Raw genomic sequence first — 13,785 nt, 5'->3', positions numbered from 1 at the left:
CTTCATTATAATGGCACCTTTGGTATTTATTCTGTATAGTAATGTGTGTGTTCACCTACCGAGGTGGTTGCACATGCTCAGCTTCATCCTTCAACATCCACTGGCTATATCTACCATTAGAGGATGTGAAAATTACAGGGCGAAAGCATACCCCCTGAAACGATGCACACCCTGAGCTGTGATAGGGAGAAAGCTGCAGTAGAAAGGACACACACCCTAATCTAGAAGAATAATTAGAGCAAAGAATGGGCAGATCTCTGGATTCATGTGAGGTACAGGGCTATTTGTTAGAAAGAGATGTTCTGTATCAGTCATGGCTTAACCCCTTTTAATTTCAATGGCCACCAGATAGTACAACATTTTATGTGCAGCAAAGTAATGGCATTTGCTGATTAGTGAGTATCATAAGATAAATTCAAGATGCAATCAGTTATAATCAAAAGCTAAATTAAATTAGCATATAAAAAAGTATAAAGGTCCCAGAAAAAGGGATAAATATGAATAGAGATGAGCGAATCGAAGCTGACGAAGCAACGGATGTGAATGTCCTTGCGCTTCGTGGTAACGAATCTCAATTTTCCTAAAATGGCGGCTACACGTGTGAGGACTGAGGACATGGGGCAAGGAACTCTGGGAAGGCGGGATCACCCAGATTGACATGCCTGCATGCAGCCAATCAGCAGCCAGCCAGCCCTGTGATGTCACAGCCCTATAAATACGGTAGCCATTTTCCAGCGTTCAGAGTCCAGGGACAGACGTGTGAAGGAGCTAGGGACAACAATTGGAAAAAACTAATTGTGGAAAAAAAAAAGACTGAAAAATTATTTATAAGTGCAGGGAAAGGATAGGGAGGAATCACATATGAATGGAGTCTAATTATCATCTGTTGCATCTTCACCCCAAATGGCCAAATTGTCAGTGAAGGACATTGAAACAACAGATATGGATTTGTAATAACTGTGGTGGCCAGGGACATGAAACTAACATATGAAGATATACACTATATCAACATCCCTATTTAAATGGCTTGCTTATTTAGAATGCTTTCCCTGATATCCTCCAAAGGTTTTTATATGGGTTTTCTTGCTTCTTGCTGATATATAAAATATGTCTATATTTTATGTCTATAGATATTTGGGCCTGTACAGCAAATTATGAAGTTCAAAACTATCGATGAAGTAATTAAGAGGGCAAACAACACTACATATGGACTGGCTGCTGGAGTTTTCACCAAAGACCTTGACAAAGCAATGATGTTTTCTGCTGCTCTTCAAGCAGGATCTGTCTGGTAAGCAGGAACTGTGTACATGTAAGCGATCAAGGTGGAATTATGAATGTCTGCTAAAAGTAGAACACTAAAATCCTTAGGGGAACATTTGTTAAGACTAGCATTTTTCACGCCGGTCTCAAATCCCTCTGCGCTGCCAGAAGAAGCTCCAAATTTATGTGGAGACGCAGGCCTCTTCGTAAGTTTGGCTCTTCGTCCAGCAACGGGACTTGAGAATGTTCCCTACAGCAGCACTCTTGCTGGTGTAGATGTAAGCCATTTTCCATGCCAAAAACCAGCATGGAAATTGATAAATGAGCCAGGCCTGTTGACCCGCCTGCTTCCCTGCCTATGCCAAGCCCCCTTTTCTTGCCACTTCAGAAAAGTGGCACGAGCAGGAAAAAGTCGCAAATTTTACTGCACAAATAGCGTGCAACTAAATTTGTGACCTGTTTACTCCACAAAAGATTAGTAAATGTCCCCGTAATGTACATATACTAGCATATGCATAAGAGAGCAATTTTGGAAGTGTATCCACATTATTCCAGCAAATTCCTTGTAGGTGGATCTTCTCAGCCAAATGCTACACAACAGGCATGGGCTAAAGATGGCAGTGAGTGCCCCAATGTTAAAGGTACACTAAACACAGAATTTGAACAAAAAAATACATTTCCCCACCCTTCCTTCCTTCATCTCCTTCTTTTCCTATTTTGTCTCATATCATTGTAAAAATTTAGAAAGATATTCCCAGAGGGTCAACTATAACCACCCTTCTCCTCCTCACAGTTGTATGACAGACTATGAGAGAAGTGACAGGAGCAGGTGCCTCCTCGCGCTGTGTCTGCAGTAGAATAATAATATTGTTAAGCCTCACCCATTAGCTAATCCTTGTCTCTCAGCTGGTCTCCAGCTTAAGACAGAGCAGATCAGTAGATTAACCTTTATATTCTCTGCAGAGTTTAAAGAGCCTCTGTCAGTATGATCAACCGCATTAAGCCAGGTATATTCCCTGATAGGGTTAAGCATGCTGATTAAAATGATACCTTATTTATCTTTGTAGGTTGCAGCATTCCTGAGATCTTTATGTAAATCAGGCAGTTAGAGCACCAAGGGCCGAGCTGTAGTGCTTCTAGCACCGCTACAGCTATGCCCCTAGTACTTATTACACTCCCCCCTCCCCTTTGATTGACAGGGCTAGTAGCTCTGACTTACTGTGCCTGCTTGGTGACTCTCTAATAACCATTGGTGGTCCATCATTAAATGGAGTCATTGTGTCAGTGGGTTTTATCAAAATAATACATTCCCCTAGGAATGCATGATTTTGATAATGTACTGTATGTACGTAATCAATGGAGGTAGTGAAGCATTTGCAGAGGAGAGCGAGAGAGAATACTTCCCTTTCCATCTTGCTAGTAACTGCGCTCCTCCACTGTGTGTGAAGCCTCCGGCATCTCCACTTGTGATTGGACTGAAGTCACTGGCGCAGGCACAAAAAGACTGTTTTAATCAGCATGATCAACCCTACCAGGCAATATGCCTGGCCTAATAGGGTTCATAATAATGACAGGATCATGTAGGAACTGCTAAAGATGGACAAACAGTGAGGAAAATTATATTTCTTGTTTACTTTTAGCATTGATTTCTAGGTTCAGTTTTTTTTTAAAGCATAGGAATGACCCATTAGGCACTATTCACACTGCTATTGAAATACTGTACTGCTTTTTAATTGTCGTGATTTCACTGATGCATTGTCTGTTTATACAAGTCATATAGTATTAATACTCATTAGTGCTGGAAAAAGTCAGAATAAAAAAAAAAGTTTTTTGTGCAAATAAATAAAACTGTGTAAGAGAGCTTTCACAAAATACCCCAGCTTTATAAAACTTTTGGAACATTTTTTAGACTTGATAATATTTAGTCTTTTGAAAGGTTTACTATGAAATACTTTTCTACTTGTTTTAAAAAGGGTGGTTAAGGTTAATCCATGGGAAAACAATAGATTTCCTACTGTGGAAACGTTTCCTGCAGGAAATTCCTCCATTGTACCGGCTCTGCTCATCTATCAAGATGGATAGATGTATTTTAGGTGTGTGCTCAACATGTCATTGTGTAGCCCTAGCGTTAAAGGGGCAGGGCGTTGTGGAGGTCACTGTTAAAGGGGCGGAAACTGTGGAGGTCACTGTTAAAGAGGCGTTCACTGTGGATGTTACTGTTAATGAGGCAGGCCGCTGTGGATGTCACTGTTAAAGGGGTTGACATTGTGGAGGTCACTGTTAAGGGGGGTAGGGGCCACTATTAAAGGGGCAACTGCTGTGGAGATCACTGTTAAGGCAGCAGGGTACTGTGAGGTCACTGTTAAGGGAGTTGTGTACTGTGGGGGTCACTGTTAAGGGAGTGGGGTGGTTTGAATATCACTGTTAAAGGGGTGGGCTGCTGTAAAGGTCAACGTTAAGGGGATGGGCTGCTGTGTAGGTCCCATTTTAAAGTGGGGGGGGCAGTGTTAAGGGGTGGGGGACTGTGGAGTTCACTGTTAAAGGGGCGGGATGCTGTAAAGGTCACTGTTATGGGGGGATACTGTCGATATCGTTTAATGACACACACAAACATTAAATGAAATAGATGAAATATATCCGTGGGAAGCTGGGTCCTTTTGCTAGTCTATAATATTTGCCTTACAAGAAAATTATTAAAGACATAGGGGGGTCATTTTTTAAACAGAAATACACCTAAATAAGGTATATTTCTGGCATAAATTGCGGCTTAAAGGTCCTTTGCGCCTCAATTTGCAACTTCTCCCCGCTCATGCCAGGTCTAAAAAATGGGTGTGGCAAATGCGGGGAAGCTGTCTTACATTTAGAAGCGGCGGTGGATCTGCCGAAGTGATGTAGAGGTCTGCACACAGGGCCTTATTACATCCTTAACCAGCCTATGTACTGAGAGGAATCGAAAGATGAGGAAGAAGAATTCTCTAACATCAGCTTCTAGGTGTACAAGGGCCAATGACTGGGGCAGTTGCTCCTGATAATTGCCCTGTAGGAAGGTGCCACCAATCACTCGATGAATGAGCAAACACTCAGTAATCGCTTGTCCCCATACAGAGGAAACGACAGTCGCTGCTGACTTAATCCATGTAAAGGGGCCTTTAGGCCAAAGAACATGATGCACAGTGGCTTAATGGTTACAATGGTGGCTCAATTTTTAGCACTGTTGTGTTGTAGTTCTGCGTTTCTGGGCATACACCCCTCTGGGCAGAATACCATGTGTTGACTGCTTAGAGTTAAAGTAATTTAAGTGGTTGAACTTAATAAATATATGTCTTTTTTAACCCCATACATGTATGGAATTATGCATCGGGAATTGTATGGAGCGGGATGCTGCTGTGATCCCGCTTCATACGCAGCGGGTGCTGGCTGTGTAATACAGCAGGCAACTGGCTGCAATGACGGGGATTAGCGATCATGCTGATCCCCGTAATTTAACCCCTCAGATGCCAAGTTCAAAAGTGATTGAGGCATCTATGAGGTTAGGCAGAGGGATGAGGCTCCCTCTGCCCTCCAACCGGAGCCCCCGCAGTGAAATCGTAGAGCTCTGATTGGTTACCATGACCGCCTGGGAGCTGCAGAAGCTTCCCACGCCTGTCATGGTTGGGACAGATAACAGTTATCTTATGTCTGTGCTTATATAATAATATCATTAATTACTTTACGTCCTGGCAGATATCTAAGAAGGAGATACTCTGTATATACCAAGTAACTATTCATCGTAGCATGATTTGTATCTAAATACAGTTTTAAAAGAGACACACTAGATGACTGTAAAATGGAGCAGTGCCTACAATTTAGAGTTTTAAAAGAAAAATTGTGGCGGTGTGTCCAAGTTTCTTATCTGTAGTTTATTTGCCATTAAGAAGTGAGAACCTGGATGAACCTAAATTGTTTGATGATTTATTAGCAGGTCAAATATTTTCAATGAGTCACGAGGCTTGGTAAGTTGGATGCTGCCAAAAATCAGATCTGACCTTGATGTTTAAATACTAAGATTTTTTATTTAGTCTTTAATCCTTTGCATTCAATTCCTTCGCATAGAGCGATAGCAGAAGATCCTGAATGGCATACACTGTAGATGGCATGGGTATAAACACAATAGAAAGGCTGTGTACAAAAAATAAAAATGGGAATATGGGAACTCTGGAGCTGGCTCAGGGTGCACAAAAAAATAATAATGGCTGTGTGCACCTTTTCTTGTGTGATAACATGGCAGAAGGGATATTAAGTTGTTAGGCCTTAGCTCTGAATGTGGTATACTGATTCTTATGCTGTTATCCACTTTGCTAACATTAGGCTGGACATGTACTGTTATTGTTGGACATTCAGATTTTTTTCTTATTATTGAACTGTACATCCGTTTATGATATAAATATAGCAGTGATTTTTCTTAAAGGGTCATGTAGTGGTATTTTATAAACTCAATAGTCAAAGAAAAAAATATGTACCATCAAAAATAATAAAAATAAAATATTGTTCATCTGTAGCAGTCAGCACTAAGCAAACAAAAAATCAGACATACAGATAGGTAATTCATTCTTTAATTTGCAGTTTCTGAGAAAGGAATATGTTATCTGCTAGTATAATAGTATAATGTAGAATTGAGATAACAGTATGCCAGTTCTATTGTTCTCCTGATAAGCCTAAAGATGTCCACAGAGTACTATACTTATCAGTGATATGTGTGATGCTCTAATTGAGTTATTCATCCCCATCCCCTCTCTGGCCACAGTAAATCAAGTCAAGTAAGACTGTTTTCCGTGCTAAAGGTTCAAGCAAAACAGGAAGTTCAAGTGTCAGGAGGACAGGAAGCAGAATATATTAAGAGAATTATACCCAGAAAACCATCCTCTTATTTTTATTTAAAAAAAATAAAAAATTACATATGGGCTGTTAATATGTAAGAAAAACATATTGATAACAGTGTCCCTTTATTTGTCTTATGGTCCCAAAACTCATAAACAAGAGGATTTTCAGTAGATAAGACTTCTTGTTCCTGAGCTGGTTTATCCTGGGGCTATTCCCCTAACTAAAAATTATCACCTTCTTACATGTTTTTTTTTTTTTACATTTCTTCATCTCTTTGCATTCTCTCTGTGACATATTTAGGAACTGCAATAAAGGTTTGTCCTGCTGCAGGATGTAGACCATCTGTGGTCCTGAACGTGCAGAAAGATTTTTAAATTTAGGTGGAGAATAATATGGCATGCAAATAAAAGCTATGTACATATAACATTATTAGAACATGATTATTGCTAGGGCTTAAATTACTGTGTTACATAAGAAATGCTGTAAATGCTGGCAGAACAGCTGTTCCATGACACATTGCTTCTAGTTAAGAAATACAGTATATCGTTAGGTCAAAAGAGTTTATAAAATTGTTGGCCCTAGTTTTATTTGGCTACTGTCAAGAACTGGGAACCTGAATGAACCTGGATTGTTTGCTAGGTGGGGATGTTAGAAGGTCACATATTTTCCCAGACTCATAAGAGATGATTGAAGCTGCCAACAGATAGCCGTGAGTTTAAACATTGATAGCATTAGCTATTTCTGCAATCTCTAGCTAGTACAGTGGTAGCAGATAATCATACCCTTCTACTATAAAAAAAAAAAAAACTTATAACAGCCTCAATGTCATTCATCAGTTCTTTTTTAGTCCTTAAAAACCTATTGAATCCCATTATGGAGAATTAATGACTGTCCTCTGGGTTAAGAATGCCTATAAGCGAGCATTTTTATTAACTGTCACTTGAAGCAAATTTAAGAGCTCGCAAGATACTGCAGGTCAAACTGATGTTCATAATGAAAGCTTCAAAACTGCTGGATCCATTATTCAAGAGATATCCCTAGTTCCTCATGGACTTCAGTGGCTGTCTGCCTGCTGCAATACTGTCCATGTCAAATTTGGCAAAAACTCCAATGTGATTTCCTTATTGAGCCTCAGAGGCAGATCTGAACATAGCCTTATATATTGTAGTTAATAATACAGTATGCAATAAACTCATAATGTCTCCCTAGTTTTGACTTTAAGCTGCCAGAACATTGTTTCACATTTTTATCTCCCATATGCAGGGGACCTGATGCTCTGTATCACAGACATTTATCAAGAAATTAGTAGGCACACAATTTTGGACCCAAACATAACATGATGCTAATAGGTGGATATTTAGTTAAAATTGACTAGACACTCAGGCTACTGAGTCTTACACCTAAGACCAAAGAGGCCACTCATTTTTAGTATAAGATTTTTTTTTTTTTTTAAGGGGGGACCTGCATTAGGTGATCTACCAATGAGATATTGACTAGAACACTAAAGTATGTTGTCTTAAATTTTTGGATGCCTCTTTATCAGATACCTCAGGGTGTCCATAATATTGATACCAGTCACCATTACAGTTGCTTTACTACCATGCCTCCCATGCTCCTTCCTTTTTATACTGGAACACAAAACTACATGGAGGCATCTTTTTACTTCTGTTTCCTACGCAGTCTAGTGACCTCACATCAAAAGCATTGCTAGAGTCTGAAGAGATCCGGGGCACGAGCCCACAAGAAGCCACACCCCCACCCCATGAAGCCACGGGGGGGGGGGGGGGGGGGGCTTCACAGTAGTTATTAACCCCTTTCAGCAGTCCCCCCCTTCAGTGAATGGGGGACTGCTGAATAGGGTTAATAACTACAGTGAAGGGCCTAGCCGTCTGGGCAACCCCACAGATCATCAATAACAGTGTCATCCACAGACCCCCCATAAGTGTCATCCACAGATCCCCCATAAGTGTCATCCACAGATCCCCCATAAGTGTCATCCACAGATCCCCCATAAGTGTCATCCACCATAGATCCCCATAAATGTCATTCACAGATCCCTCTAAGTGTCATCCACAGATCCCCTCCCCACCCAGCGCCACCTCCTAGCTCATTTATTCACTTCACTTGCCTCTGTGTAATCTCAGGCGCACAGGCAGAGGCATCGTCGAACGAGGTGCGCTGGAAGAAGGCGCATTCGCACTTCGCTCGACGATGCCTCTGCCAGTGCACCTGTGCAAGATTACACAGAGGCAAGTGAAGTGAATAAATTAGCTAGGAGGCGGCGCTGGGCGGGGAGGGGATCTGTGGATGACAGAGGCAAGTGAAGTGAATAAATTAGCTAGGAGGCAGTGCCGCGGGCCGGGGGCATTCGGGGCACTGGACAAAACATCCGGGGCTCCAGCCTCGAATGTTTTGACCTAACGACGCCCCTGCCTTACATTGATATCTACTGGTTCCTGCTGTGACATCTACCAGTAAATCACAATCTGCTATTTGGATACCAGTGAGGTTCACATTGCACATATAAGCCATTCTAGATTATTAAACCATTTGAAGGATACTTAGATACCTGGTTGCAACAATTGGCAAATACCAGTTTTATACAATTGTATAATAAAGTACTTTCACGTAGAATTATGTTCCCATAGATGTTCTCAGACATTTCTATACTATTTATGTCATACTTAGAGTCTGAAATTGTAATTTTTCAATATATTCGCAAAGTGAAATATTTATATCAGCAGTTTATCTTCAGTTGAGTATCAACTCATGGAGATGGAAATGCTAGATCTTTCGACAAGTAGACTTTTTCTCTGCTTCTTCTAGGAAGGATCATGTAGCAGTCTACCCTTTCCTGTTTCTAAATACTTTGATTTGTCTATTCCAAGCCTTTATCAAATAAGTGGGATAACAATTGAGAAAGGAAATGTTATTAAAATATCGGTTTTGATAAATGAGTGTTACATTAAAGTAGAAGAGGGAAATATTCTTTAAAACATGGACAATGAGATAATGTTTTCTCTTCTTGACATATAATGCCGTGTGGCACAGCTTCAGAAAAGAAGATGATTAATGGTGGTTTTGAAAGTTGGCAGCATCAGATATCTGAACCATGGCTAGCGTATTCCTAGATATTTTTATAGAGTGGCTTAATGGATGAAATAAAAAAACTGAATTATACTGTATCATCTGGGTTGAAATTAACTCTGTGGAATATTATTGATATGAGATCAACCACCTGTGGAAAGAACTGTGCCTTTCCATATTAACTACAGAATAGACCTTTAGCGTGCACTTATACGACCATATCCAATTTGGGGTCTGCAAATCATGGATCTGCAAAATATGGATGCAGTCCGTGTGCATTCTGCACTTTTTCGCAGCCCCATTGAAAAAATGGCTTTTCCTGTCCTCAAAATGGCCAAGAATAGAACACATGGTATAATTTGCTGCTCAGCATCCATGTGGTGTCCACATTTTTCCGGCCTTGTAGAAGTGAATGGGTCCACATGCAATCAACTAAAAATGCGGAATGGATGCACACCGGAAATACAGTCATGCGAATGCACCCTCAAACAGTGATCCCACCATTGGGATCGGTGAATAGTACACATACTGTACACTTAATTTGAACACGTACAGTACATACCGTCAATTTGAACACTCACACCACCTACTGCTGTTTTCTCCAAGACCAGCTTTAAATGGTTTTAAGAATCCCTTTTAGAAATTCAAGTCATCTGGAGATGGCTTTAATACAGAAGTCCCTACTAAAACCCTCGTAAATAGTTTACTCGGACCCCCAAAAAAATGCTGGTATCAACTCATCTAACATAAATCCGTCAGTGCACTGTTCCTTCTGATAGCTTTCTATGCTCTCTCCCTCCATTCTCTCAATATCAGAGGTATCAGCAGGTAGTTTTACATGGCAGATCAGAGTGTGGAGGGGGCTTCCAAGAACATCAGCTGACATGCTGTAGATATGGAGAAGAGAACACACAAGGAGTAGGTTGTAAACTGAATTTCAGAGGATCTAAAATGAATGTAGTAAGGCAGGCAGAAACTTATTGCAACTTTTTTTTAACTCAAGGAAACCTTAAACGGGTTACTCACCATTTTGGGGGTCTTTGAGCAGTTCCCTGCTCCTAGCCAGACATCAAAAGAGAAACAGATTTACCTACTCCATGCTGCTGGGTCCCGGCTCGTTTACTCCCTACCGTTTTCTCAATCAGGTCTTCTGCTGACAACATCTGCTTTTCACACTGCTGCAGCCATTGACTGGCTACAGCGGCGACATGCCCCCCTTGCATCACATGACCAACTGATGTGAAACAGGGTGGGGCAGGTCAATGACTGCCTGCAATGGCGTCAAAGTGGATGTTAACAGCAGCATGGGACCCAAGTGAGACACCAGGGCAGCGAAGAAACTAGGATCTGCCAGCAAGGAGCAAGTAAGCACTCTTCCCTTTTCAGGTCTGGTCAGGAGAAGGGATCTGCCTAAAGAGCCCCAAAAAGTGAACAACCCCTTTAAGCCATATTATGCATTCTCAGAGACCCCTTTAAATAACAGCACTGCAATCTTTCTATAATGAATTCAACAGCTGGTGAATGTTGAGCTGTGAATTACAGAAATATTATATTACAGGGAATTACAGAAATATGATATAAACATTTGTGTTTTTATTTTACAGGATAAATTGCTACAGTGCCTTGTCCCCTCAGTGTCCATTTGGAGGGTTTAAGATGTCAGGAAATGGACGTGAAATGTAAGTTCCACAGAGTTCATTAATTATAGAAGCTAACATTAAATAATAATTAAAAAAAAATATTGTATGATATACCCATAAGCACTTTGACCATGATGCCATATTCATTGCTAAATATATGCAAAGAAAAAGATGACAATACAAGTGACAGTTTGGATATGAGCCCTGATTCTGGAAACATTTATGTGTAGACTAGCCACCAATGGTATGTGTAAAGAGCTTGACAGGTTTGGCTAAGAAAGAGTTAACCTCTCTATATTTTTACAGAAATATGGAGATTTTACTAAAGAGCTTCGCAACTATCTTCCTGGCAGGAAAGCTATATGTTGTTAGGCTACTTTCACACTTGCGGTAGCCTTGTCCAACAGGCTGTTCTGGTGGTGGAACAGCCTGCCGGATCTGTGCTACTGCTAGTCCACTGTGCCACCGGAAGTCGGCTCCGGCACCATTCACTATAATGGGGGCGGGCCGGCTGCAGCACAACAAACAAGCCGAGAGGCGGCCGGACAAAAACTACAACATTCTGCAGCTACAAACTACAAAAACTACAACATTATAGTGAATGGGACCAGAGCGAACTTCCGGCAGCACGGTGGACTAGCGGTAGCACAGATCCGGCAAGCTGTTCCCCCGCCAGAACAGCCTGCCGGAAAAGGCTACCGCTAGTGTGGAGGTAGCCTTAGACCAGGAGTCAGCAACCTCCAGAACTCCAGCTGTTTTGAAACTACAACTCCCAGAATCTATGAAGATCGCTATAAAACTAGTCCTCATCATTAATAATATATAATATTACTTTTAGTAGTGTCAGACATTTACACAGGACATTGATTCTTTGCTCGTGGCTCTCATGAAACCTATATAAGGCAACATTGGCACCCTTTGAACAGCAGGTTTCTCCACCACCAGTGGTTTCCTCACCAATGGTAGCACATATTGCCTGATAGAAAAGTGTTATCTTTAAACTATAACCTTTGATTATCCCATCCAAATTTTCCCCTTTATATGTTATCTAATGTGAATATTATTTCTTCATAGGGGTGAATATGGCATACATGAGTACACTGAAGTGAAAACAGTTACCATGAAGATCTCACAGAAGAACTCTTAAAGATGTAAAGCATCTACTCTTTACCCAACATTTTGCTAAGATGTTAAAATGCATAATTCAAATGTTCTGCAGTAAAATAGTGACCATATCTTTCTGGTGCTTTAATAAGAAAAAAAATGACCATGTCTATACAGTGATTACTAGTTGTACTTGTTGTTCTCTGTTAGACGGTACAGTATCAGTAAACAATAAAATGACAGTTGTAGGTACTGGAAATACTGTATATGTACTTCTTTAGTAGATGCTAGTGGCAGATAGGTATATTTCCTAAAAATATAATTGCTGCATGTAACTCATAACTCACCAATAAAAGAAATGATTTTGCTGTTTGTTTGCATTAATTCCTGTAGTTCTGTTTAGCTATTTCACTATTTACTTGCATTACTAGTCTGCACAAGTAATCTGGTTGCTTTCTTTGGGCAGAAGGCCCACTTTTCTTTGCACTCGGGGACATAGTTACAGTAGACAGAGTTGATGGGGGTGCCAGGGGAGAGCCAGCAAAGTTACAGTAACATGTTTCAACATTTTATACTCTCTTCCTGACAGTTCTCTAGCATTTCAAGTTAGTTTTATATAGTGTATGCTTTTATGACTGTTCAGTAATACAGAATATTTGATAACCTAGCACTACCCTTCGGGGACAGAAGATCGAGGTCCAGCTGTATTCCAGCACCTCAATCTCCCCTCCCTGGGAGGCCTCCGCATCATATTCATTATCATCAATCACAAAATTATCCTGAAAAATATGAAGAGGGATTATAGAAGAGAAAATATGAATCGAAATACACAATGAAAATATAGAGAAAATAGAACTAAAGACATACTGTAATTAGTAATAAAAAATATAAACAAACATAAAAATAAGTGGTAAAAGGGAAAAATAATGGAAAATCATATTGTATATTGTTACAAGTGAATTTGAAAACAAATGGGGATATTGGAAAGTATGACAGCACATTTGGAATAAAAAACGTGTTTTTTTGTTGCTATTTGTACCTATATTATTGAGATTTTGTATATGAACCTTGATATTATAAATATAATAATGTAAATAATTAGAGATGAGCGAATTTCTCAAAAATTCGATTCGGCCGGTTCGCCCAATTTTTCCCAAAAATTTGGTTTGATCTGAATTTATTTGCAGCGAATCGCGTTAAAAACTGCTATTTCCTGGCTGCTGAGAGCCTTAATAGTAGTGTAGAACACTGTGTCTAGCAATAATACGCATAGGGAGTCTTCTGTGTTAGTGAAATAATACAGTCAGTATGACATGCAGATGACAGGCGTCGCTCTTAGGGCTGTTTCACACGAGAGGATGCCGTGCGTGGCATCCGCTCCGTGAAAGAGTGCCAAGACCCGACGCAGACTACAGAGGCACGGAGCATTAACATGACTGATAATGCTCCGTGCCTCTCTGTGATCTCTTTACTATGAAATCACAGTGACAACTTTATCTCACTGTGATTTCGTAGTAAAGAGATCACAGAGAGGCACGGAGCATTATCAGTCATGTTAATGCTCCGTGCCTCTGCAGTCTGCATCGGGTCTTGGCACTCTTTCACGGAGCGGATGCCACGCACGGCATCCGCTCGTGTGAAACAGCCCTTAGAATCACTGCACACTTCACTTAATTGGGCAGTCACGAGGCCAAAACTGACCAAATAACTATGAACTCAGCCTTACAGGTCGATGTTAGCGTCAAGAAGAAGCGCACTCCTATTACACCGTCATCAGCTGATTCCACATAGATGTCTACAGAACATGTTCTATTAAACGCTTATACAAGTAGAG

The 13,785-nt window shown here is 40.6% G+C and overlaps 1 protein-coding gene across 1 annotated transcript in view; it reads left to right on the top strand.

Moving 5' to 3' along the window:
* The window catches only part of ALDH1A1 (aldehyde dehydrogenase 1 family member A1), a 42,227-nt gene extending 29,904 nt beyond the window's left edge, over positions 1-12,323 (top strand). Inside the window, exons 11-13 of the mRNA XM_044272975.1 lie at positions 1,131-1,288; positions 10,812-10,886; positions 11,922-12,323. Coding sequence (XP_044128910.1) covers positions 1,131-1,288; positions 10,812-10,886; positions 11,922-11,994 — 306 coding nt within the window. The 3' untranslated portion in view covers positions 11,995-12,323. The remainder of the gene's footprint in view (positions 1-1,130; positions 1,289-10,811; positions 10,887-11,921) is intronic.
* The last annotated feature ends 1,462 nt before the right edge of the window (positions 12,324-13,785 follow it).

Source organism: Bufo gargarizans, chromosome 1, assembly GCF_014858855.1.
Source record: "Bufo gargarizans isolate SCDJY-AF-19 chromosome 1, ASM1485885v1, whole genome shotgun sequence".
NCBI classification, from domain to species: Eukaryota; Metazoa; Chordata; class Amphibia; order Anura; family Bufonidae; genus Bufo; species Bufo gargarizans.
This window is presented reverse-complemented; position numbering and strand designations above follow the sequence as displayed.